This window comes from Pezoporus occidentalis, unplaced genomic scaffold (genome assembly GCF_034315485.1).
Source record: "Pezoporus occidentalis ecotype Australia unplaced genomic scaffold, CSIRO_AGI_Poc_V1 ctg45, whole genome shotgun sequence".
Classification (NCBI taxonomy): domain Eukaryota; kingdom Metazoa; phylum Chordata; class Aves; order Psittaciformes; family Psittacidae; genus Pezoporus; species Pezoporus occidentalis.
In genome coordinates this window covers 7,629,591-7,657,584 of record NW_026915780.1, presented here as the reverse complement: position 1 = coordinate 7,657,584, position 27,994 = coordinate 7,629,591, and the positions used below count along the sequence as shown (strand labels likewise).

Genomic DNA, 27,994 nt, shown 5'->3' with positions numbered 1-27,994 from the left:
GGCACACTGCTCGCGTGTTTAAGCGTCTGAGGAAGGACTTTCCCCCTCTGTCAGTGGCCCCCAGCCACAGCCCGCTGCTTGCCCCGCAGCATCGCTGCCGAGGAGGGGAGGGCAGAGCAGGAGAGACCCCCCCTGCACCGCTTCCAGCGCTCCCCGGGCTCACACAGGGATCAGAGGTGCCGCCTCCTCCTTTTCCTCCTCCTCCTCCTCTTCCTCCCCGCTCCTGCCCTGCTCGCAGCGTTCGGCTGGACGGGGACCTGCGCCGGGCGCGGTGCGGAGCGGGGCTCCTGCTCCCCCGAGCCACCCGCACCGCGGAGCTGCCGGCGGGGTCCCCCTTCCACGGTCCCCCCGGACCCTGAAGGCCTTTGTCTGCAGGCAGCCGGAGCTGCTGCACCATGGCTTGGGGCGAGCTCAGCCTCCTCCGGTGGCTCCGGGAGAGCCGGCAGTCCAGGAAACTCATCCTGCTCATCGTGTTCATCGCCCTGCTGCTGGACAACATGCTGCTTACGGTAGTCGGTAGGTAGGAAGGGTTTGGGTTGTTTGCTTTTATTTTTCTCCCCTTCGGATTATGCCAGAAATAATCTCCGGTGACAGATGTATACCCCGCATGCATGATTAATGCTCCCAAACCAAACATTTCCAAGCACTGATTGGTTTTTTTTAAAGCACGAATTACATTCTGTGTATTGCAAACACTGTCACACACCAAAGTCTGGCTTTATTTCCCTATTAATTGCAGAATAATGAATGCTGTACAAAAGGTCTTTGTAATTCTTTTTCTTCCTACTAAATGCCACTAATACTTCAGGGAACAACAGATAGCAGTATTTTTAGCACATCATCGTTTTTTCTCCTGTGGTCATGCAACTGAAACAACAGGCTAGATAACACTGGAGATGCCTGCTTCCTTGAGATAGTTTCTCTTCCCCCCCAACTTTGGTCTTTAAATGAGAGGTTAATAAGAAAACTATCGAGCTGGGGTTTAAGCAAAGCACTTCTGTGAGTTAGTTTAATAGAATACTCCTAGTTTTGGTCAAAGTTTGAAATGCAACTTTTACTGGTTTCGGTGTCATGGCATCAATAATCTAGCCAAATAAAGTGCTTGAATATTCTTCACTGTTGTTATTTTAGATGTCCTCATATTCCAGTGTTTATGTGAATTTAAGGAAAAGGGCTCAGAGAAACTAGTGGTTCATGGATGCACACATGCACACATGGATGCACATGTGTCTCTCAGAAGCGGATGGGGCTGTGCAGAGCCAGCTCTCAGACGATGCTGCACTGTCAGCTTCTGAACCAGACTCCTGGATTTCTTGAGGGACTTCAGCTGAAAAGCTGATGCCATAAACAGACCTTGGCTAAAAACATACATATTTGTAGCAAGTCGATTTTGGATTTTTTCCTATATGAATATACTTTCTTCTAAAGTTATTAACATTGGTGCGAGGTCTCCCTGGCTATGGCAAGGGGGGTTGGAACTGGATGATCTTAAGGTCCTTTCCAACCCTAACTATTCTATGATGCTATGGTTCTGTGGTTTACTCACTCAGTAGTGTGCATGCTACAAGCCCTACAAATTACTAGGGTAATTATTACTAGAAATTACAGTTTGCAGACCTACTGAAAGAGACTTTTCCAGGAAGTTATAAGACAAGGAGGGTAGATTCTGTCATTAACGTTAAACCGAATGAACCTGACATCTGTTTTTACAAATTCTAAAATGCTAATTCCTGAGATACGTATGAATGCAATTAAATTGCAGCTAAGTTCCTAAAGCGTATAGAGAAGGTCCCTTCTGGACGATCTTTTCAATGCAGACTTTTATATATAATGAGATATGCAAATATCTGCACACTAAATGTGATTAATTAATATAAGAGTGTTACATTTTTTCCTTCTTATGGCTGTTATTTATCAATATGTTTGTGGTTTATTTTAGAAATGTGGCTTCTTACACTTTTTTCTATTTTGGTTTAATAACAGTTTCAATGCTTTTCTCATCTTTCCTGCTTTTACAAGCTATTAAATGGATTTGTGCAGTCATGTGCAACAAAGAGACTCTTCAAGCAGGTTTTGATTCTTGTTACACTTTGCTTCTTGAATGATGCCTGTACAGAAAATCTTATGTTTATGAAAACTGACAAAAAATAAAGATTCATATCAAAGAACTTATTTTAAACTGCACTTCAGAGTTACAGATGTGTTTTTTCCCATGAGCAAACTTCTGTTTCAGTTCTGTGTTTCCACCATTCATAATCCTTACTAATGTGCTCTGTAGGAAAGCCTTGTGTTTCCTAATAAATGGCAAAGCAAACAAGAAAAGCTGGTGATTCCCTTTACAAATAACCTGATAATAAGATGCCAATGTATTCTATTTGTTTTTCCAGTGCCAATAATTCCCAGTTACCTTTACAGCATCAAACATGAGAAAAATGCCTCAGAAATCCAGACTACTAAACCTAGTGTAGTCTCAACAACGACGGACAATTTTCAGAGCATCTTCTCCTACTATGACAACTCAACGATGGTCATTGGAAATGAATCTGATAAGACACAACCCAGAGAGCTGCATCCTACTCAGACAGAACAAATGATAGTAAATGTGACTCCTTCCCCATCTGATTGCCCAAAGGAAGATAAGGACCTGCTGAATGAAAATGTGCAAGTTGGTCTCTTGTTTGCTTCAAAAGCAACAGTGCAGCTAATCACTAATCCCTTTATAGGGCCGCTGACGAACAGGTATGTCATTTCTGCTGTGTTACTCAGTTAGGACTTTATATTGATGTTTTAGTCTGGGTTACTACTTCAAACAAAGTGTTTTTAATTCTATTGTGGCCTTGCCTTAGCGGCCTTCACACTTACCTGGAGGAATATTTTAGTGAAATAAGTTTGATGAACACTCCCTAACACCTACGTCCTTTCCCAAATCAATTGGTAAACCACACATGAGCCATCTGATACATTCAGTATCAAACATTTTTCCTCCAGCTCCTGAGACCTCAGGTTTTTACAGAAACCTTTGCTGAAGTAGTGTAGAAACGTCTTTAATGCAGTTACATGGGGTCAAAAGACACTACAACATAGTAGTTATGAAGCACTGTGAATTGATGATATATCTGTTACACCTATATTAGTCAAACATGATATGGAAACTATAGGCAGGATTCACATCCCACATTCCAGTTAGAACTGGACGAGCTTTAAGGTCCCTTCCAACCCAAACCATTCTGTGATTCTGTGAGACAGAGAGTCTCATTTCTCTCTCATTTCACCTTATCTTCTACTGCATACTACCTACATAGATACAAGTACACCACTGCAAAACTGCCTTTTCACAAACATTGCTGCAAGTTGAGGAGGAAAACAGATTTTTGTTACCTGGAATTTCTGTATTGTTTTGTGAAGATATGATGGCTCGTCTATAGGCAAAGTAACATGAGTTATCGAGGAGTATTTTCATAATAGTTCTTTAGGTATTCTTCTAGATTTTTCTCAGTGTCTAAATTACTGCCCTGTCAATACTTACTTTTCAGTATCATCATTTCCACAACCTGCCAAACCAGGAGAAAGGCAATAATATTCTCCATGTTGTTGATGGCTTTCAACAGTGCAGTTACATCATACTGTAGATATGATCACTCTTTCTTTGGTAGACATCTGCCTAAGTAAGACGGTGCATGTCCCTGCCGATGCCTCTCTGTGCACCTGAGCATCTTAGGACTGGAGCTTGGTGTGGCCTGTGCCAAGGCTACCAGGACGCATGTGATACGTCCTTAGGGATGCCCCGAATGTTCTTGTAGCATCTCCCTTTGCTGTTTAGGAACAGGGTTGGCAAAACACAAGTGTGAACATCAGTGCTGCGAGCTGAGATTTCCTCCTGGAAACGCCCTACAGGTTGCTGTATGGGGCTGAGTGTGTGACTGCAATCACAGGGGCAGGTTGGCAAGCTAAGACGCCCAACGAATGCGAGAAGAAAGATCAAGGAGTGCATCTTCCCAGTGTCCTCTGTGATAAACTCTTCTTTCATACAGTGGAAATGAGTGCCTTAGCGGCAAAGTGGCCCTAAATTAGATTTAAGGTTTACTGCTTTTCTTTCATGCATTATTTGTATCTTGGTTCCACTATCTGCTCTTCTTCTGAGAAATGCTCAGTGGGAAATATCAGTTAGCACATTTATCAACCACCTATAAAAGTCATTGGCAAAAAAATACCCTGAAGTTGACATTTCCTAATAACGATGGATATGATCAGTTAAAAAGCAGCGTGAAAACTGTGATTATGATAAATGAAACAGAAAATATGTGAGTTATCATTATAAAACTCTTCCTTACCACTGATAAGCTGTTTAGTGAGAATCGTCATTGCCATTATCACTTTAGCTAAATTTCAGCAAAATAGCACAGCTGAAGGAGAATCTGTTGCTTAGTTCAAGATTAGCGTAGACAGTTTGTTAAGGTGCCCAGTAAGTTTCTTCTTCAAACAGGTAGCACACTGTGCTCATGGTCTTCTTTGCAATCAAAATATTTATTTTTTCAATCAAAATATCTAATTTTCAATCAAAAATTGATTTTTTGAATCAAAAAGTCAAAGGTGGTTTAGATTTTTGATCAAGTATGGTGTTACCAGCTTTCAGTAGGCGCTGGCTTTGAGGGCTTGAGTTTGCACAGGATGCAACAGGATGTTCTAGTCATATGAGTCTGTGCCAATAATTGCTTTATTTTAGGTTTTCTGGAAGGTTTGTAGGTTGTTTTTTTCCCCTTTTCTGCAAGTACTGGAGGCGTAGGTTTTTAAAAGGAAATTTTCAAATTGATTTCAGTCAAGAAGTATGTTCTACTAAAACTATTTCTTATTTAAAGCCCAGCTCTTTCCATGGAGCATCAGACAAAACACACACCTGGTGTAGGGAGCTGGATTACAAGTCATAAAACAAACAGTTTACCCTTGCTCTAACAAAATCCTAGGAAAGGAAATTCTAGGGGATGGCTTTAGGATGTCAGTAACACACTTCCCACCGTGGCATGGCTTCAGGGCAGAGCTGATATGATTTTGTGGCTCAGATGCACTTCTATGTTTTCCCTTGTAGTGAAATTGGTAAGAAACTACACAAACAGTACAGCACTCGATACAGAGCAATTCGCGAGGAGGATGGAATGGCGAGGGGAGATTGAAGGCTCTGCTTACTCCTTTCCAGTGAAAAGAGTAGGCAAAAGGCTGCTGTGCCCTTTATAAATAACTGATTTGTTCCATTATTTTTTTCCAGCTCTTCCCGAGCTCTATGAATGAGGCTGTGAGCCCAGCTGCGTGAGCCCCACGATGCACTGGAGCCAATGTCTCTCTCCCTTTTTTTATCAGCCTGGAAAAAAATGCATTATTTTAACCTTGTGCTTCTCTGTAATGGCCTCAATAATCATTAAAAAATGAGCAGATACTTTCATTATCATTTTTGTACCAGCCTGACTGCAGCTTTGATCTTCTTTGCATGAGTGGCTGGGACCATGGTTCATGACCAAGACGCAGCACTGTAATGAGTGGCTAATTAGGCTCTAATCTTTCACAGCCACTAAGGCAGTGTAACCTTTATTTTACTGCTGCACAGCACCCATTGATCAGTTGTCTTACTGTAGGGTAACCTTGTCATTAGGTATAATCCACTTCCCAACAGTCCTGCAATGTGGGGCCAACATGGGACTGAAACAGAGGAATTCAGGTGTTCTCCATCAGTGGTAGCCTTTCCTCTCCCTCCTTCAACTGACTCCATCTGCTTCAGGGTCTAAAATACTTGTAGGAAGCACTTTTAGCTGCAGGTAACCTTGGTGAAACATGCTGGACTCTGCTTCTGGGAGGGTTTTGAGAAGATTACCCAAGAAAATTACATGCTCATGGTAACAAGAAATAAGAAGAGAGAAGACAGGCTGTAATATTCTTTTGTACATCATACATGCAGAGAAACAAAATGTAGAGATAACTGTGATGAAATATGCCATGCCGTGGCTGAGAAGTAAGAACTGCATATTCACAGGTTTCAATGGCCCAGGACCGAGGGACAGAGGCAATGAATAAGTTGGCTGTTACAGGCAGCGCTTCTCCTTTTTGTGATGATTTCTGTTATATAGTGTAATAGTTCAGCAAAACCTCCCAGTCTGTGCTCGCTAGTATCTGTTGGACAGACTGGAGAATGCAGCTGCAGCTTAGACATTTGTGGTAGCCCAACTGCCAGCTAATTAGTGCTGCTATTTCAGGAGGAGGCAGGCTTTGCTAAGAGGCAGGGTTTGCTAAGGAAAGCACAACCTGCATATCGAACTAAATGTTAACTGAATGCGGGTAAGGCTATCTCCTGAGCACGAGCGACCACAGCTTCTAGAGGTTCAGAAGCCTCAGGCAGGAGCAGCACATGAGAATCGCACATCTCCAAATTGTGGGTGAAGCTCCAGGTAGCTTTTAGGAGCGTTGTAATGACCTGTTTAGAACAACTGTATGCCCTCTGCTGATCTGTGTGCCTTTGCATCATCTTGTATGGTGGATCACTGGCAATGCAGGCTTTGGCTGAAACGACAGAGTCTAGTTCTGAAATGGTTAATTTCTGCATGGAGGAAAAGGTATGTGAAAGAGCATCATGGTTTGCTGGGTAGTAAGAGAAGGACTGAGTTCTGCTCCAGTTCTGTCCTCATCACCCTCTGCTATATATTGCTTCACACCTTGCTGTGGGCCTGTTTGTCCAAGATAATGGAGGAATAGTGTCTGTGACTGCAAAACTTGTGCTTGAACAGTATTTCATTCAGCATTAGAAGTGACTTACCAAAATACTTGTTTTCCTACAGCCTTCAACCACCAGAAACTTTCCAAGTGTAGGAAGAGTTGAAATCTGCTTTAGCTTGATATAGCATCATTTAGAACTAGTGTGATAGGCCTTCACCTTAACTCCTTAATGTTTGTAGAAGATCTCACAGCTCATGTCTCTGTTCTAGTGGTGGAAATGTGAATGTGGGAGCCAATTTGGATGGCGTTTGTCTTCAAGTACATAACTGAATTTTAATTCAGTGTACTTGTAGCAGAAGGAAATTGTTGTCTTATGGCCCCTGTGTCAAGCCAAAGAATTGCTTGATTTCTGTACTGAAATCAGACTTCCTCCCCCAGTGCCCATCCCAAATATCTCTGAGATGTTTTGGACAGGTACAACCCTACTTTGCAAAGGAAGAACGCGTAAGGACATTCAACTTCTGCTTTCATAGCCATACCTGCAGGATTTTTAGGTTATTCTATTTAATCTGACCTTCTGACAGTGCTTTCTTTAATTGAAGAACTCAAATTCAAAGCTGTTGTGGTCAAACTCTTTGTGGCCTGCTCCACCTTGATCCCACTGGGAAGAGAAGTGCCCACTTCAGCTCTGGGTCAGGCAAGACATTGATAATGGGTAATTTTTTATTTCCCCCTGTACATAGAAACATAGAATGATAGAATCATAGAAACGTTAGGGTTGGAAAGGACCTTAAGATCATCCAGTTCCAATCCCCCCCATGGGCAGGGATGCCTCACCCTGGACCATGTCACCCAAGGCTCTGTCCAACCTGGCCTTGAACACTGCCAGGGATGGAGCTTTTACCATGTCTTTGGGCAACCCATTCCAGTGCCTCACAGTAAAGAACTTCTTCCTTATATCTAACCTGAACTTCCCCTGTTCTGATTTTAACCCGTTACCCTTTGTCCTAACGCTACAGTCCCTGATGAAGAGGAGATTGGCATCCCATTGTACAACACCTATTATACACACAGCAAGAGAAGAGGCAGGCTTAGAAAAATCATCCACTTTAAACAAAGCAGACAAGAAAAGGTAGCATTATTCTCTCACAGGCCAGGTATCAAGGTGCTGAGAGATTAAAATGATTATCATAAGGCCACAGAGAAAGTGGCCAGGGATTTAATTTGCATTGGAAATAGCAGTCCAGTTAAGTAGCACATGAGCAACCAGTGTCTGCTGGTGTAACACCCACTTAAAAAGTTCAACTAAAAGAATCTGCAGACTGTGTTTTTGACATATTTTAATGTAGTAATGATACTTCAGGTAAAATTGTTCTTTGTTAGAGATTTCTGTGGCATGTAGAAATGTGTTCATTCACAAAACTCAAACAAACGTTGCAGGGAGACATGTAATGAACGTCAAGCCCTGGACTTCAGAGAGATTTGCATTATTGATGGTCCTTAATTGTATAAAAGCTATATTAACAAGAAAAAAAGCTCAGAATAATTGTTTTGATTTGCCTATGTCGTGACTGCTGTTATTAAGAATTAAAAGGACCATTATTTGACTGACCTACTTTAGCCAATAATGCCAATATAAATGCCCAATACTGTCACACCATTGGAAGCTGAAGTCAGTCAGAACTCCTTTGAAAAGCCTCATCCATTGCTGAGGAACTTGGCCATTAAATAATGTCTTTGAAAATACATTTGAGATGCACAGTCCTACAAAAAAGAAGCCATGAATAAAGTGTGCTTAACAGAACACAACAGAATGCGCAGTATTCAGAGTTACCCAGGTAGTGGTTTTGATTCTAAGATAGATTTTTAATGGCATGGAAAAGAGTATATTGTAATTGTTCTTGTTGAAATTTCAGTTTTAGGTGCTTAAAATTGCATTTGCTTTCCAGACAGAAAATTCTTTATTTCCTGGAAACTTGAAAATGCTGATAGCAACCAGGCATTTCCACAGGCACTTTAGAGCCCTAAAAAAGAAGCGAGCTGATGAGGAAAGCTTTTATAAACTCCATTTTTACTCCTAAGTCCATGGAAAGCAAAAATGTTATTCTCAAGATCTCTGGGACTCTTCCAGCACTCCTGGCTGCTGAAGGCAGAGCTCCCACCAAAGCTGATGAAAAACGTTTCCAGTAAAAAAGCCATTGGAACCACTGTATCTCATTATAGTCATTGTCTCATGAGGATGGAAACAGATGAGCATTGAAACCAACTGGGTTATTTCTAAGTCCAGCATGCTCAGACAGATCTGCCCTACTCATATCCTTGGCAACTCCCATGGAGGCCCAGAGGGGCTTTATTGGGAATAATGATGGTAGAGTGAGAATAGGGCATTCAGATTCTAATGAGAGAAGGATTTCTTCCAAGGATTTCAGATATAAAATCTGCTGTGCCACATGAAAAGGCATTTCTAACATGGACAAATTTGATCCTGTGGTCCGCAGAAAATAGTTCAAAGCCTACCAAGGAACTATAGGTTGGGGTTTTGTGGTGTGCACACTCATGTGAGTAAGTCTAACCCAAAATGTCAGTGAGACAATCCCAGAAATGTGAGTGTTCATTTTGTTTTCCAGAATAGGCTACCAGATCCCCCTGTTTGCTGGCTTCTGCATCATGTTTGTGTCAACAATCAGTAAGTGTTCACAACTTATTTGGTCTGGTCCAGATGTAGCTTTTAAATATATGATACATATGATTATCACTTCTTGTTGATGTAGAGAGACTGACTTCCATGTGGATGGTGGTGGTGATGAGATTTGACAAGTGTGCTGTCATGAATGTGCTCTAAGGAATTCACAACCTTCCGTCCCACCTTGATGTGTCTTTTCCTTAGCTGACTTTTCAGGTTCTTAGAATCTGAAGTAGTGCTCAGACAGCTTTAAACAGAGAGCCATGGGAGGGCTATCAGCCATGAGAGGGCTATTTTGAAGGGTCCTTAACGGCTAGCTATAGTAGGGGCTTATCAGAAAGATCATGAGGCTGCAGTGGCTCATGAGTACAGTATGAGTCAACAGTATCATAGCGCTGCTGAACATCACTGTGGGATGTGCAAACAGGAGCACAGCCTGCAAGCCAGCTGAGATAATTCGTCTGCTCTAATGGCATTGATAAGGCTTCAGCTGCTGTTTTATGTTTGGTTTTGGCATGGCACTTAAAGCTGTGTCCCAGATAGAAAGAGTACAGAGGAGAACAAGGATCCTTAGAAGCCTGTGAGAGTGGTGAAAGAACCAGGTTTGTTTCCAAACGTAGATAAGAGACCTATCAGAGTCCATGACAAAAAGGAAGGGAACAAAGAGTTTTCTATATCCACTGTATATAAGAGAAACTGTATTATCAGGGACTGAAGTGCTGGTCTTAGAGTCACTGACAACTCTGCATTTTAGAAACACATTAGACAAATTCTGGTTGGGATGGAGATAAGAGCAGTGAGCCTGGCTCATGGCAAAGGGGAGTACTGTTGATCTGCTGACATCCTTCCTTCTTTCCTTTGCTTTTCTTTGTCCACATGGGTAGAGGTTTTGGTAAGACCTGCTGGAAAGCCCTAGGGGCACAGCACTGCAGGGCGAAGTACATGTGGATCTGCTGTTTAGTTGGTGCGTAACAGCTTCCCACAGCTCCAACCTATCCAGCAAAATTCCTTAGGTGGCCAACAGATAAGAGCTGCAAAACCGTTAAGACCTCACTGTAGGCTGAATGACACTGAACATCACACAAGCTCTAACAGGCAGAGTTGTGCTTGGGTTTCTGGAACGCCCCTAATTTGCAGAGTTGTGGATGGGGAATTTAGTGAGACTGATGAGAGCAGCATCCAGGTGATGTGTCCCAGAAGACAGATATTGGCTGAGAGTAGAACCTGGGGTTAAATCAAAGAAAGACAGACAGGCCCTTCCTCTGGTGCAGTTACTCTGATGCTGTGCTGTTGGCAGAATCAGGACCTTGCTGCAGCCCTTGAATGGGTGGAACTGACTTCCTTGCCCCTGCAGCCAGCTGTGCTGCATGACATCTAATGTGGAGCTGGCAACAGCAGGATAAAACCTCTCTCCACCTATTTACCTACGGAAGGAAATGTTGGTGCATGGATGCAGGTGTGTTAAATCTTGCTTTCCCTAAATGCCTGGAGCTTCAGACTTAAATGTAGCAGCATGGGGAGGCAAGGCTGGAAAGAAAGGTCTTATTACTCCTCTTGTGTATAGCTGAATCAGAGCTGGATGTAATCCAATCCCAAGTAATTAGTTAAAACTGCTTGGGTGCTTGCATTCTGTGTTACCAGGAGGCTTAAACACCTGAGAGCCATTCAACACTGACACTTCTAAATGCAATAAGGGAAAATAATGCAGTTAGCATTGAAAGCAGCACTGTAAACGCTTGACTAAATTGTATGAAGTTTTTGTGGTTGTTTCAAGAAATCTAACTTTTTAACCTAGTTACAGTTAACCTAATTTGAAGAATTTGCCCCTGTTTTTTCCTGTAGTGTTTGCCTTCTCTGGAAGCTACACATTACTGTTTATTGCCAGGTCTCTTCAAGGAGTGGGTTCCTCTTGTTCTTCAGTAGCAGGTAAGAGAAGAGATGATAGAATAAAATGCAAATCACTGATTCTGTCATTTTTTCGGTCACTTTGTGAATTGTATTTTGTCTGCACTTTCAATAATTAATACAAAAATGTTCAATTAAATCAATTCCATGGTTTTTTTGTCCCTTTCATATAAAGTAGCTCTAAAGTAAATGTCTTTTCAGCCTACTTTGGTATTTGGGTTGCAGTAAGGTAGAACACTAAATGAACTGCACTCTCCCTGGGATTTCTGCATCTGTGTCTTCCACATTTTAAATTCATTTTTGGCCATTTTAAAGGTCATTGGGAACTTATGTTGGTATTTGTTATAGGAGGGATAGCAGCTCTGTCTGTTACTGAGATTTCTCTTATGAAACATTGTTTACAAGGGCTTACCATGCTGTCTGCTGGTTTGGACTCAGTTTACCTGGGCTGGATTTCCAATACAATAAAGGCTTTAACTGAGCAGGTGAAATGGATTGCGGGTTCTCAGCGCAAATTATTTAACCCTTCCTGGGGTTGAGACTGAAGAAAACACATTTGGGTCGTGTTAGAATATTTTGCACTTTTTTTCTGGAAAAAATCTCCTATAATGTCAGGAGAAATATGAATTTGGTTTGGGAGGGAGGTGAATGCAGTGTTCTGTCAGGAGCGTGTCTTGGTTTCCTCAGGAAAATTCCCCTTTCCAGGTTGGATTAACCTACAAGCGGGGTTCGCATACACTCCATGGAAACTCAGCAGGAGCTTGACAGCTGGATTCCTGCTAGGTTCTTTTAGAAGGGACTTTGCTCCAGCCCACATTTGGGCAGTGCTGCAGGGGGGATGCAAGACCCCAGGCTGAGCATCCAAACTGGGAGCAAGAAGCACCTGATGTTTAATATGGGTTTGAAGCCACGCAGCAAGCACTAGTTAAGCAAAGAGATTTAAGCCTGGATAAGTAGTGGCAAGAGTAGGGATGTGGCTAAGGGAGCAGGCAGGCGCTGGTATAAGGAGCCAGGGATGGAGAAGGCAGAGCAGCATGAGAGGTAGAGACAAGAAAATCCATCTTTTCTCCTGTACCAGTTAAGGTTACAAGGCAAACTTTCCAAAGGGAAGACATACCAGAATTAAACATTGTTCAGCTTTAACCCAGTCCCTGTGCAAGTGCACATCTTGAGATACAGCTCATAGACGAGTACATGACATTTTTTCACAGACAACGTAGAAAATAGAGCAGAAAAGGCCAAGAGATCTTCTAGTCCACCCCCTTCCTGAAGGCAGGATCAGCTCTGTATCTGTAGTTCCTCATGCATCCTTGACAGACATGTTCTCAGAAGCCTCCAGAAATGCCCTCAGCATCTAGCTTTGTGCTGGAGTACCTTTACTGTCAGGAAGTTTTTTTGTCTGATGTCTCATCTAAAACCTCCTTACTGTCATGTAAATCTATTTCTGCTTCCTGTACTTGAGAGAACATGAAGAACCCTTTCTTTATCTTTATGGCTCTTTCTCATATTGCAAGATTATTATCACATCAGTTTTCCTCCTCTCCCATTTTCAATTGAAAGTCCTGCAGTTCCCCTCACAGATCTTTCCCTAAGCCTTTGCTCACCCTTCCCTTTCTTCCTATGCTGCACCAGACCCAGCACTCGGAAGAAGCTCTGACTCCTTGCAAAGACCAACAGCAGTGATTGTTGCTTCATGTATTTCACAGGCAACGGAGGCTTTCTGTGGTATTGCTGCCAATCAGTTGTTTAGCACCTGAATTTGTGCAGGCAGTCATTCCTACCTACATGTAAACCATTGCATTATCTTCTTTGTATTGCCTACTGCTTTCGTTCAGAGTATGTCCCAAAAAGCCACAAATTCATTGTGAATTCTGAGACCGTTCCCTAGCTTGCTCTTCAACTGCTCATGCAAACAGTTTGATGCCATCCACAACTTTGAATAAGGGTGTTAATTCACACAGGACCTCTGCTCTTTTGATGCGCTTCATTTAATGATCAATCGTGCAATAGTTTGTTATCATTTTCTCTAGTCATGGACCTTATTTACTGAGTCCTACTTAAACCTTGATTTGAAAACAGACTTGTTAATTTCTATGAGGACCCTTCTGCAGCATTTACGCTTACAGAGTCTGAGTGTTTTACAAAGCCACAAATGAAATAAGCTTCATGTTTCCTTTGTGAAATGAAGGCTCATCATCAAACGCAGAAGTGAGGCACTTGAAAATAAAGGTCAAAAGAATCCTTTAACTTTGGATGTTGAACTTGAAATACTCATTTTCAAAGCAGTCAGCTCTGCATAATACCCCAGCCCCAGAGCACAGCTACCACTGACCACGGTTACAGCTGTGAGTGGTCACCAGACCTTTGTGTGAAGCACCCAGGGAATGAAGAACAGGGAATACTCGTCACAAGCTTTGTTTCTGCTAGCTGAAAAGCCTCATCTGAAAGCTCTGCAACAAAGGCAAGGACAAAGAATCTAGAAAATCAGAGCATCATTGAATTACCTAATACTGTACAGCAGAACAAGTTCTTGGAGACCGTAAACATTGCCAAATCCCCTTTTACTTCAATGTGATTTCTATGGGGAGGGAATATTTATGTTTTATATATATATATATATATATATATATATATATATATACACAAATACCTGCTGTTGCCTCTGTACAATATTTAGTAGGGCTGGCAAATGATAACCATAAATTGTAGTATGCAGATGCCTAATTTTGTGTTGTTATTTTTCCTTTTTAGGGATGGGAATGCTTGCCAGTGTATATACAGATGATGAAGAGAGAGGCAACGCGATGGGAATTGCACTAGGAGGCCTTGCTATGGGAGTCTTAGGTCAGTGAGTCGAAGGCTTTGCTGGCAAGAGAAACCACCCCCCAGCCTTCCCAAAGCATGTGCTTGTGATCTATGAAAGCAGCAGAGGGATCTCACTGAGTGTAATGTTATGGTGCTGTCTCCGCATTACATCCATGGTGCACGTTATGAAGAGTTTTTCGCACAGCAGCATATTTCTTATGTAGATGCATACGACAGGCAATAATGTCTGAGATGTATGGGGTCTGTTTACATGGAAGAGTGCTTTGGGAGTGAAGAATATGGTTACTGTCATGATCAGTGAGCTTTGTGGGCATTTTTACACTGAGCGCTTTGGTCACTGAACCCCAATAGTAGGATGCCCAACCGCTTGTAGGGGATGTTTGTTCAGAGTTGTGGCTTCACAGCTGTGTCCTTTCTTTCTCCCTGGCAGTGGGTCCACCTTTTGGGAGTGTCATGTACGAGTTTGTGGGGAAGAGTTCTCCTTTCCTGGTGCTGGCAGCACTAGCTCTGTTAGATGGAGGTCAGTAAATACGGAGAGTCAATATCACCATGCAGCACATCCCTTTCATATTACTGTCTAAACCCCTACTGTCTAAACCCCAAGAAATGTTACAGTATTGATTTCTTTTCACAGCTGTTCAATTATTTGTTCTGCAGCCATCCAGAGCACAAGCAGAAGTAAGTATTAAGGTAAAACACTCTAGGCAATGGATGACACTTTGCCTTTCCTAATCCCGAGCTTTTGTTTCATAGAGTCAGAAGGGGACGCCGTTACTGACACTTTTGAAGGACCCGTATATCATTATTGCAGCAGGTACCAGATCCTTTTTGTTTAAACCATTGGTGTTATACCTGGAATGCCTCAGGTTAAGATGGTTTAACAATACTGTCATTGCTGGCCTCATTTACATCAAGCTCAAAGAACCTGTTGGTAATATAGGATGAATATACTAGTATATGTATACATGTAATAGGCAGAAACCTTAAAATGTGTGTTTCCAGCTGAAAGGACACTAATGACTTGAAGCTGCTTGCCAAGGCAATGAGATGTGGCCATGAAACTTCCTATGAGGCAAGTGAATAGGATGAAGGCTTTAGAGGGAGGGTTTTCCAGCGTGTCACAGGCAGGCATAGGGAATAACACCGAACTTTTGTTTCCATTTGAAGAGGGGGAGTGGGTTTGATCTCTAGAGCATGGATTCTATTTCAGAAAAGGTCTGGGTTGAATGGGGAATGTCGTTTGGTATTACGTGCATTGTTTGTCTAATAAGTTGTTCTGTCTCAAGGGAAGTTTGCCTTTTTGTGTTGCATTTTGGTGCATGTTTATTCTGAAGTCTGTAATGAAGTCTGGCCCTTCTTAATGTTGATAAAACACCTGGAAACAGCTAATTATTTTCACTGTTACGTTTCTTAGGTTAGGTGCAGCATTCAGGGCTTCTGCCTTGCAGGATGGAAACTGCCCAGTGCTTTCGCAGTATGGATGATGCTGATGTTCTCTAACCTCAGCCCCTTCTCCTCCTGTTTTATTTCCCTTACAAACCAAATATGATGAACACCAAACACCAACTATAAATTCAGCCTTTTATCTGGCTTATGAGAGCGCATTAATCTAGATGCAGCTTTCTTGATGCTCCAGGAGTATATTGCTTAATTGCTTTAGTTCTGAAGCTGCTGCTTTTTAACAGTGAAAAGAGTATGAAAGTTTCATTTGTTCTCTCTTACCCTGAGGAGTTTGGTATTTTCCTTGCTTTATATTCTAAGATGGAAACTCAATCCTGATCCTAACAGGGAAGGATGGGTAAGCAGTTGTTTGGGATGGCAGAGTTAGCTCCATGCTCTGACACCTTGGGGCAATCAGTTGAGGCACCATGCCACATTTCTTCATATCTAAGCCAGGATAATATGTCTTCTGCTTCACAAGGATGCTGTGAATATGGATGTCCCACACTGTGTATGATGTTCAGACACAGTGATTAGAGAGAAGAAGGCTGTAAGTCCCACTGGGTTTGTACTGCTCCGGAAGATTAGAGGTTTTGAATGGCTTTTAAGGCAGTTAACTTCCTCATTAAAAATTGACTGCATCTCTAGTGGGCTGACTTGTTAATCGCTGTTAAACACAGGGACACTTTAGGCACACTGCAAACGGGCATGGCAGTATCAGTGTTTCTTGCACTCTCGATTTAGGTGCACTAATTTCATGGTACAAATTCAGATTCAATCTCCTGAGCATGCGTCATGCACTTGAGTCATAATTGTTTGTATTCTCAAAGCACTTTCTGACCAATTTGGCTTATCTGTAGCATGATATTACTCTTGAACACAAGGTGTCTTGAACTGAAGCATGGAGTTCCTCTCTCTTCTTTCTGAAAGTGGAACTTCTTTCCCTTGATAAAACCCTTTTTTCTATGAGTTAATAATGTTGACTGTCACAACAGACAGGAGGCCAGTGCTCTCATTCACTCCCTGTATATTGCAGTCCCTATGGCTAGTCCTAATGGCTGGGTACCTTTTATATATAGCTATCACAAGGCAAAAACCACGTTAGTTGAAACTATCAGATCCAAACCCTAAAGTTGAGACAGATGTCATAGTGAGCACATGGGATCTTGAGAAGGTGTGTGACAGCTTTGCACTGAGTAATGCTTTCTCATGGGGAAATACCAGTGATGTCTATGTCACTCTGCCAAAAGCTAAGTGGGTTCTCAGCTACAGAGATAGGATCCAGCTGGAAGGTTGCAACTTTGCACCTTCTGGCCCACACAGGACATTTATTCTTGTTTAAAGAAGACACGAGGTAGGGTTTATGTCCTTGAGAGATCACCCTTTAAAAAGAGGTCAGCTCCATGCAAGACAGAGGGAAAGAAAACCCAATATAATCTTCTTTGGGGGAAGCTTTGCTAAGGTAACTCGGCCTTCACTGGACTTTGCTCTGAATTTTCAGGGTACCAGTTCAGGCTCTCACTTTTCTCTTGGGGTACATCCTATAAAGATCTGAAGGACCTTTGCCACTGTATACCTGAGTACTTTGCTAAGCTCAGGTGATGCTCCCTGAACTAATGAGATGTTGATGCCGCCCTTGTGTGCACGCACACCTGTATCTCATTTCTTTGTTAAGTTTGTTAAGAGTAGAACAAGGCCTTTGCTATTTAATCCATCTCTGTTGGAATTGCCTTGCTTCTTCTGGCTGTGCTTTGTGTGGCCTGAAATGTGGTTTTCCAGCATCAAGGAAGCTGCTTGAGCATGGCTGATATTGGCTTGGAAGAGGGCAACCCTGAGGTGTTTGACCGCGGCTCCTCACAGGCACTGCATTAGTGGGAGCTTGTACTGGAGTGGAAAGGTTAGCTTTCCTCTTTAGGGTAAAGCAGTGCTGAACTGTTGCTCTTTGCCCTAGGAAGGGAGTGAGCCAAGTTCATTTTGGGAGTTGTGAATACACAGTCTAATGTATTCTGACAGGTTTGAGCAAAGAATGACATCGGTGCTCATTTTGGTTTGAGCTGCATGATGAGAAACTTGTTCCAGGAGAAATAATGTTTCTCTGCCCTCGGAAGAATTTCTCTAAGAAAAGTAAAATCTGGATGGTAAATGACTGTAGGAGTTCAGAAAGTTTTCCTACATTTCAGAGGTTGTATATATTCAGAGGAAAAGTGAGAACACCGGTTTGATGTCACTTGTAGCAGTGACTTCCAAAGCCATTTTGTAAGGGATTAGCAAAAGGGACATGTCCTGTTACCCTCCATTAGCCTTTGACTGCCTTGGGTTATTTTGAGTAAGTGGGAAAGACATCTTGAATCCAAAGAAATACCATGGGATTTAATAATCCCTGCGCTAAAGCTGAAGTGCACAACTGAGGATAGATGAACTTGACACAAACCCACTGGAGTCTGGATCTGCAGGCGGTGATGAAGGGCAGAGCTGAGCTGGGGGCAAGACTGAATCAGCACTTCCACCTCTTGTTATCCTTTGCATCTGGGGACTAAAGGTCCAGTGATTCAAAAGAGATTTGGAAGCATTTGAAATTCATAGGGTTGGGCAAGCTCAGCCAAACCCATGTTTTGCTGCATGGATTTACTGGCTGCAGGCAAAAAGGATCTCACCACAGAATTCCTTTTTGTAGGGGATAGACATCTCTGTGGTTGTCTCTTGGTATTTTTAGGATCAAGACCTCCACATCTCGTGATGGTTGTTTTCAGATGAGGGAGGCACGGGGTCAGAGCCGGTGCCTTTTACACAACAGGGCTCTGGTTTTGCCCTAGGAGACTAGATAAAGACTACAAGACTGTAGTTTTAGCTAATCATTTGTACAACAGCCAGACCTCATGAACTTTCTAAATATCATCAAGCTCACTGCAAACTTTCACATTATGAAAGTAGCTTAACCTTCATTGTAGAATTTCTAGGAGAATAGAAATATATGTAAAAGTCTTCAGCGATGTTACCTTCTGTTCTATTTAACACTAACCAATGCACAACAATTAGAACTGTAAAAAGTGCAACGTTTTATGTAAAAGCATCCATTCTTTGCATGGCTTTTTGTTCATAGTCAAATGAAATAATTACTACTATTTTATTTCCCTCTCCTCCTTTCCCTAAGGATCAATCTGCTTTGCAAACATGGCTATTGCTATGCTGGAACCAGCTTTACCCATCTGGATGATGGAGACCATGTGTTCAAAGAAATGGCAGCTTGGTAAAGTACAGTATATTATTTGCATCTCTATTTTATCTAATGGCTGTCTCAGTTCTGGTCCTGTTAATGATGGTTATAAGCTTATATATTATTATATAAGCTTGTATATATTAACTGTAATTATAAGCTGCAGAGTAGTAATTTTGGTTTTACCAGCTTTTATTTTTCAGTATTACCAGTGTTACAACTGCAAACAGTGGTCTGTAAGGAAAAACAGGTAGTGGATCTATGTTATTGCAATAGAGGCTTCTTTGGGAGCCCTAGCAGCACATTTGGCAGTGAACGTTGGCTGGGGTAGCTGCAAGATAGATACCTGTTGAGCCACAGAGGCAGCCCAATAGGGCAAAACTGTGTTTGGGTTGTTTTGGTGGGGGTTTTCCCAGAAGGAATCCATCCTCAGCTCCTATTTTGAATTGCCAGGAGCAGGCAGTCACAGGAATCTGCAGCCGATGCACTCTGTTTGGTGCAGAGCACGCTCATGCCAGCACATACCCCTTCCACGGATGCTTCTGGTAACGTGGTAGAAGGATAGCCTTTACTTGAAAGGTGGCCACCAAGGACATGAGAAGCACTTTCCCTCTAATTTAATGGATTTGATACCCTTTCAGTTGTTACTGAGTCATCCCATTCAACAAAGAGGAATGGGCGAGACCCCACTTGGACCTTATAACCTGTAACAGGGACACAGTCTCGGGAAACCAGGTCGATGTGAACTGGCTTGTCTGGGGGGTGCTTGGCATAGTGTTGGTCCTCTGCATAGATCTGAATGGTGTTTACCTTTTTAATAGTTTGAAGGAAGAGTTCCCATTACAAACACAACATATATCTATGTGATAAAGTTAATGAAGTGTTCTGTGCTGTGGCATTTCAGGAGGGTATTTTTTACTATCAATATATGGCATTTGCAAGGAGAATAAGAATCCTTCTTGAAAATGATGTTCTGCTAGCCTTTGACTAATATCCCTACTCTGTGTGCATGTGGGTGTCCTACACCATATAGAAAGCACAAACCTTAGTTCTAATTAATGCAACTCAGGTGTAGGGTGGCTATGGGTAGCACTTGATGTGCTGCTGTGCTATTGAGCATGGTAATGGCTCCACGGTAATACAGCAAAATTAACACACATACTTAGGTATTTTAAACCTCACAAAGAGAAAGATTCTTATCTACCTCCCTCACAAGAGTTTCTTATTACTGGTGCAACGGAAATGAGATTTACAAATCTCTTGGTAGAATAAAGGTTCTTAGAAGGAAAAGATCCATTTTAAACAAAGACTAATTTTACCTCTCAATGATATAAGTAAATTGACTCCATCACACTTTGTCTGATTTGACAGCATTAATTAAAGTTCTTAAACCTTTTAAACTATATCTCTAACTGCAGGGTTCTAAGCAAATTGTTGTCTTATGCAATTTGGAGACCCAGCTGCTTAAGCACGATGTGAAGAAGGTGTAAAGAACCTTGATTTGGTCAATTAATGTTGCTGTGCATAAAGCTCACTTAGAAAATGACGGGTCTGCTTCAGCATCACACAGCTTACCCACCAACCTGCAAGTCGTTGTAGTGTATTTATTTTCTTCCAGCTGTAAAGGTCTACTCCATGTGCCCGTTTGCCACAAACAGATAGCCCCAAGCAGGACTGAAGTAGCTGCGGTTATGCAGGTGAAAATGCTTCCCCAGCGTCGCTTTTGTAACCCATAAGGATTTCAGTCACAGGATATTGCTCTGCTAAAAATGACCCCTTGATTTTTTTACTTTTGAATATCAGAGAGATAAGAAGGAAGATGGATAGGCAGGAAATGAGAAAATCTACGTTGCCTTGGTGAAAGATGAGGAGCATATACACTTTAAGGAAAAGGTTGGATTGTGTACTGTAATATAACAGCTGCTTTCTAAATCTAAATTATCTGAGTGAATGGTGACCAAATAGAAGTTCTTGTGGCATGCACTAATTTGACAGACTGTCCCAGTTCTATTTTTCTTAGGATGATGTGGAATTTAACAGGAAAACCAGAAAAAAAATGCAATACTATGTTATTTCTTCCAAGACTCATGAACCATCCAGCACTGTTGCATAAGGATCCAGCATTAGGCACAAGCACCCTGTTGCTCTGCCCCTTTGAATAGCTGTCATACAATATCTTTTCCTCAAGGGCATCCCCTGCTCTCACACACACACCTCCATCATCCTCCCTAGTGCTCTTCATGCAGCCAGGACAATGCCACACTGTGCTCTCCACTAGCACATCTTCCTTTGACACCTCCCCTGTGGCTGGGGTCCTGGCCTGTGACTTAGGTGTAGGGAGAGGATGAACCCTCAGGTACGGACTGTAACTGGCTTTTAAAGCAGAGTTATTTCTGTCCATCACGCCGCCAGCATCTAATCCAGGTACAGTCGCTGCTGTGGAAACCTGAAGGCTAGAAAAAATGGCTGGCTCCAACAGTATTTTCCAAGTGGATGTGGGGAGATGGGAGGGCGTCCTCCCATCAGGGTGGATTTATATGGGTGCCATTATCTGTAAGTCATTGCAGATAACTAGATTCTTTAATTTACACCAATAACTATTTTAAATTAACTTTCACTGTAGATGCATTGGCTAAATAATGTTAAAACCATGGTTTTGTGGTTTTTTTCACCTTTACATTATTGATGTATGTTTGACTTCAGTCATTACTTCACACCATGGCATTACAAACTCACTTGTAATACAAGGCCTCGTGGCATTCGCAGCCATAGAGGGGGACATTACTTGCCAAGCCACAGCAGCAGCCCTGCTGCCCCCCACTCCAGGAAGGGATTCACCCACCCCTGACACTTGTGGGCTTGCTGCATGTGCTGAGCATATGCTCCATAAGCCACACAGCCATGAAAGAGTGGCTTTCCTTGACCTATCCCAAAGCTTATTGCAGTTAGATATAAACTTTCTGCTCTCTGTTATTCCATCCCCTCTCCTATACCAGTTCTTGCAGCTGAGGCTGAAGAACTCTTTTCAAAGGTGTCACGTCGCTCCCACATTTCATAGATGATGCCTTTAGATTTCATAAGAGGGCTGCAACAAACCGGATATTTGATTCTTCGTGCTCTGCACAAAGGCTCTATTGGATGCGATCGGATCAAAATTGCAGTGTCTGGAATTTATTAGTTTCTTCTAACACTTCACTAAAATCCTTGCTTATAAAACATCTCATTCGTATTTTTCAGGTGTTGCTTTTCTTCCAGCTAGTATCTCTTATCTTATTGGGACTAATCTTTTTGGGATACTCGCACACAAAATGGGAAGGTAGGCTTAATTTAAAAACATTAATAATCTTCCAGTCTTTCTATTTCCAGTGTTTTCCAGGGCAGTTTAGTGATAGGAAATTACTATGCTTTGTTCTGTAGTAACAAAATTGATTTTTGGAACATTTTGTTGCTTTGGTTGTGTAACTTGGCGCTTCAAACATGGCTTTGAAGCATTCAAGATCAGCTCTAACATCTCGGTATCACCGATCTCTAAGTGATGTTTCTTCTTTGATAGGTGGCTTTGTGCTTTACTTGGGATGCTAATCGTGGGAATAAGTATTTTATGTGTAAGTAGACGATCATGTATCTTTCAAACCATCTAAGTAATTGTGTGTTCATCTTCAAATGTGTGCCTTCCCCATGAGATTTTGCTTTATGATATGTTATTAAACAATGTGTAGTTAATAGGTTCCAGATCAGAGTTTCGAGTGCTTTCAAATTTCAATGCTTCAATTCTTTTAAGGAAGAATGGCTCTGAAAGAAGGTGATCTTTTTTCTTTTGAGCTATCACTTAACAGTGTGTGAGTAGTGAGCAGTTACCAGTGTTGCTCCTAATAGTAAGTGTGTCAGTGATTTAATGGCACAGTTGTCTGAAATGGTACCCCAGAGCAAGGACCAGACTCTGACTCTCACATCCACGCTAAGTGTGCCATAACTACTTGGAGAACATACCTTAGAAGAAGAAAACCATCCCATTAGCATGTGCACTGTGACATAATGAACTGCCTACATTTCCTTTATAGGTACCATTTGCTAAAAACATTTATGGGCTCATAGCACCAAACTTTGGAGTTGGATTTGCCATTGGTAAGAAAAATTACAATGACTTCTTACAGTCTGGTTTTTGCATAAACTTGATTTTATATGATACTACATGGGAAATTGGTTTTGTTGCCATTGTGATCAGACGATAGTGATGCCTGAGCTGCAGCCCAAACTGGTAGGTAGAGCAAGGAGGATTGAAGGGCAGCTTAAACCAGGCTGCTGTTAAGCTGGATTCTGAACTGCGCCCAGAATTCCTCCATCAACCTACATAGACCTTTCAAATGAATGTCCATGAACGTATATATGGTTTTCAGTAATGGAGCCATGCACTGCCCGAAACCCACAGACTTCCCTGGTGTGGAAGAGAATTTATAGAGATATTTTCATATTAAAAAAAAAGGAAAAAAACAGGCTTAAATTTGTGTTCATCAAATAAGAATTCCCAAGCCTTCAAGTGTTATGTGTGAGCTCTGCTTATGCTGGAGCACACAGGCTGGAGGGGACCTGGCTTGGGTTTTAGCTCTTGGCTGGTCAGCAGATTTGCACATGTGCCATATGCACATGTCTATGCGTGTCCATACATGTCTATGCATGTCCATACATGACCTCAGACACAGTAAAGACCATAAAAACCGCAGATAATACAGTCTACTTTTACACACATCTTTCTGCTTATTTAAGAATAAGCATCTTTTAGTTGCTTTTGCATCCCTTTGTAGCACATAGCTGTCCAAAACATTTAAAAGGGGAAAAAAAAAAAAAGGCTGTATTTTCCTGAAGTGTTTTTCCTTCCCTCCTGACCAGGAATGGTGGATTCTTCCATGATGCCAATTATGGGTTACCTTGTAGATCTGCGTCACGTATCAGTCTATGGCAGCGTGTATGCAATAGCTGATGTTGCCTTCTGCATGGGCTTTGCCATAGGTAAGTCCAACCTTTTCCTGCCTATAATGCACAGTTAAGAAGAGGGAATATGCTGTGATGCCAGGTGTGAATCCCAGTGGCATTCACAGGCTTTATGAGCAGGGGTTCTTATATTCTATAAGAAATGAAAGCAGAGGGAATCGTGTTTGGCATCTGTTTTCCTCTGCTGCGATGTCGTGCTCAGCTTCATTAGCTGTAAGAGGCTTGAAGGTCTCAGGCACTAAATACAAATAGGATATCCTTTGGAACAGTTAAAACTAACACCACAGCTGTGCTCTCAATAGTCTGAGAGGGGAATAACTCCCCACTGCCTCCTTGAGCGCATGGTACAAATACCACAAGAGCATCTCTTCCTCAATGAAGCATGAAGCCAGGAAAGGTTTATGTTATAATTACAAGCATGTCTCTACATTCCTCAAACCAATTTGTAAAGCGGGAGTTTTGTGTATAAAATCACTGTTGCTTAAAGTGACTGCTGCAAATGCTGTGTCTGAGGGATCCTCAGAAAAGGGGTTTTATTTATACAAGGTCCCTCTGCTGGCGGTGCCATTGCAAAGGCCATCGGATTTCCATGGCTCATGACGATTATAGGGATTGTGGATATCCTCTTCGCTCCCCTGTGTTTTTTCCTTCGAAGCCCACCTGCCAAAGAGGAGAAAATGGTAAGTGGAACATGGCTGGCTTTGGTTTTGTTTTACTTTAATGAAAGAAAATAACTTGTATCTTCTTCTTTGCCTCTAACTTCCCCAAAATGGGACCAGCACACTTTATTGCACCCTCATGCATTGTCCTTAGAATGAACTCCCCCTTCTTTTTATGTCCAACATGCATAAAGAAAAGCATTTTATTAGTTACATGTTACAAAGTCCCAAATGAGATTATCACAAACCAGGATCCAGCAGACACTGATCTGCAGCAGCACACACCGTGATGGAGTCAGTATAAAACGCACTTTTGTTTTCCTTGAAGTGCCAGAATTGTATTGACTGATTTTCTTTTATTCCTTTGTGTACCTTAACCTCTTTCTTTCCATGGTCCTCTACAGTATATTTTGCATCATGTGCTTTCCTCCTCCTTCTTCCTCCATACAGATCACCTGCCCTTACAAACGAATGGCTACTTTTATGTAGGAACCTTTCACTCCTTCCCCAGCCTGTCACTCCCCAGAAAAGATTCCTGCTTTGGTTTTGGCAGCCCTTTTCCTTCTTTTCCTAATCTCTCCCTTCCTTTCCCATTTCTATAGCTCAATTTGCCCTTTCTTATAATGCCCTTTTGTCTGCTCTCCTACTCACTGGTGCACGACTTGCTGTTCTATAGATTTATACCAGATGAGGTTCAAAAGCCCTTTTACTGCAGGAGGGGATCCATTGCTTTGCTCACTATGTTTCCTATGCTCAGCAAGAAGATGAGAAGCTCCCAAAGGAATTACAAGGCAGTGCAGTCAGGAGGCAGAACAATCCCAGTCCTGATTGCAAGGCTAGAAAAATCCTGGAAAACAAGTGCCAATCTTTCCTGCAACATCTGTCTCCATCTGTAGGTCTAGCCCACCCAGTGCCTCCATCCTTGCACTTGCTGAAGAAGGTTGTTTCGGGCCCAAAATGTAGTTGCTGGTTGTACCTGTATAAAAAATGTAATGTTGTATGGCTGCAGCTTTACTATGCAGCACCACATCTTTGCAAGGCGAGAACAGACCCTGCTGTGGATGCTGCTTTTGCTTTGTACCAGCATGAGCAGAACAGAAGGTGGGAAAATGAATTTTCCTGAAGTACTGGTGTACGTGAGGCCAGAGACCTTTTGTTTTGCACATATTTGGACTGCAGAATCCCAGAGATTCCAGTTAATTCCTTGTCATGACCTTTGCAGACTGCACTGATTTTTTCCTTTATTATTTTTACATTGACTCAGGCTGAGGAACAGGAATAAAACAGCTGCTGTCATCTGCTAGGGATAGGAAGTTTATCATGTGCCTCCCTTGTCACAGACAGAGCTTCTCTTGTAACATGGTAATCACAGAAGGGACAAGATTTCTCTCCCCCTTGGCTCAAACACCTTCCAGGGTCTGCCTCCACACCATAGCTTTAAGTGCAAAGTGACACCCGATGTGCCATTTCTTCAGGGTTTGAAGAGTCAAAAGGAAGGACAGTAGGACTCCTCTTGCTCATTCATCCAGCCTTTAATAAATGGAGATTAAGCATATTTAGATTAGTTCTTCCCTGTGAGGGTGCTGAGGCGCTGGCACAGGGTGCCCAGAGAAGCTGTGGCTGCCCCATCCCTGGCAGTGTTCAAGGCCAGGTTGGACACAGGGGCTTGGAGCAAGCTGCTCTAGTGGAAGGTGTCCCTGCCCGTGGCAGGGGGTTGGAACTGGATGAGCTTACGGTCCCTTCCAACCTGAACTGTGATTCTATGATAGAAGAGGTAAATTACTGTAAGTGGAGAGCAGGTAGATGTATTTCTATTTAATACATGGGCAGAAACAGAAATTTGCTCATAAGGTCTTTAGGACCAAGATCCCACCTCACACCAACCTAAGGTCTTGATTTATTCAAACCGAAATCAGTTTGGGCTCTGCTTTCAGTGAATCCCAGTGGGGTCAACTGCAGCCCTCAGCTGGGCGCTACACAGAAATGCTAATATTCCCACTCTTGTTTTCTTTTAGGCCATACTAATGGATCACAACTGTCCTGTGAAAACAAAAATGTACACACAGAACAACATCCAGTCCTACCCCATAGGTGATGAAGAAGAAGAATATGAAAGTGATGAATAACATGAAAAGCCATATAACATATTTTGGTGTACAAAATGCAGTGTTTCATGTGAAACATCTCATCCAGAAATAGGTTTTAGTTGTACTGTCCATTTAATAATGAAATGGTCAAAAAAACCAAAGGTGTATTATTCATCGCCCATGGTTGTAAAGCAGACTGCTAACTGCCTTATGGGGGGGGAACACGCTTTTTATAGAGGATTTGTATAGTGTTAATCTTTATTTTATTTAATTTTATTGAATAGTATATTATATTTTTATTAATTGTGTAGTATAGATCTGTATAAATGTGAATTTTAGCTGGTTTTTAAAGTCAACTCATGTCAACATTTCATATTTTATTTGGAGTCATAAGCTACTGTTGGGAGCTCCGGTCTTTCTTATTGACTGGAAAGGCAGGAAAAAAAAAGCAAAGCTCAAAGAAAACCCATCCTTTGTACCCTTTTAAATCATACCCTTGTAATTACAGTGAGGGGTGAAGGCTGGAATCCAGAGTGTGGACATCGTGATTGTTTTTTTCATCAATTTTAGGTCATAACATATATATAACCAAAAAGACACTTCTTTGCCAATTTAAATGAGCTCTCCCCTAACCATTCATGGAATGTTAAGGAAACCAGTACTTTAAACAGGTGAGTGTACTGCTATCAGTCAGTACTATTGAATGAAGAATTAGTTAACCAGTCATGCAATACAAAGCCCTCAAACCACACACCACCGGGTGAACAAGGAGGTATGAATGTGCACTGTTCCTTTCCCTTAAAGGGAATAAGAACAGCATGAAGACACTTTTTGTATTTCTCTCTTTTGAAAGCTTTACTTTGAACATATCGCAACTTTAGTTTAGGCACATCTTAGGTGACTGGTCAAGAAAAGCTGCAGCATCACACTGTTTAGTTTTAGTATGTACCAAGAGTAGGCTTGTAACTTAAGAATTTCAAAAAAAAGACCTATTTTACATGCATTTGCATATACATCTGGAAATTCAATATATATTTATGTTCTAAAATGAATTTAAATATCAACTTTGCTAAAAAGAAATGACCAGTTTGTTGCCAGTATCTCTTACCGTTTGGGGACAGTCTAATACAGGCGAAGAACTGTGTCAGGCAGTTCTGAGAAGAACCAGACTTCGAAAGAAAGCATCTTAAACCAGTCCAATGTCCTTATCAACTGTGGTGTATCTTTTCATTTGCAAAACTAAAATCTTTATGTGCCTTCTTTCACGTAATTGCAGATGGTTTATGTACTACAGCATAGATACTATGTTTACATATAGTTTTGTAAAGCACATATACTATTCATGGTCAGAAAATACAAAACATAGTGGATCAAACTTCAAGTATTGCTTTGTCAATAATTACACATGCAGACTGCATTAAAATAAAGTTATCTGAAAGAAGCTCCTGATCTACTGTAATAAAGTAGAAACAATTAAACAAAGGAAGAATTCCCC

General features: G+C 41.9%; 1 protein-coding gene across 2 annotated transcripts; it reads left to right on the top strand.

Moving 5' to 3' along the window:
* Positions 1-27,981, top strand: SLC18A2 (solute carrier family 18 member A2). 2 transcript variants are annotated; one of them, XM_062635343.1, is made up of 16 exons: positions 1-176; positions 376-516; positions 2,388-2,739; positions 9,324-9,382; positions 11,222-11,305; positions 14,036-14,128; positions 14,541-14,630; positions 14,745-14,788; positions 14,864-14,924; positions 18,702-18,797; positions 22,002-22,080; positions 22,318-22,369; positions 22,826-22,889; positions 23,652-23,771; positions 24,300-24,433; positions 26,428-27,981. In XM_062635343.1, exons 2-16 carry the CDS (start codon positions 396-398, stop codon positions 26,536-26,538), a joined length of 1,560 nt encoding a protein of 519 aa, XP_062491327.1. In that variant the 5' UTR covers positions 1-176; positions 376-395; the 3' UTR covers positions 26,539-27,981. The 2 variants fall into 2 exon arrangements, with proteins under 2 accessions (XP_062491327.1, XP_062491325.1); XM_062635341.1 differs by lacking the exon at positions 1-176 and having other exon boundaries at positions 249-516.
* Positions 27,982-27,994: the final 13 nt, after the last annotated feature.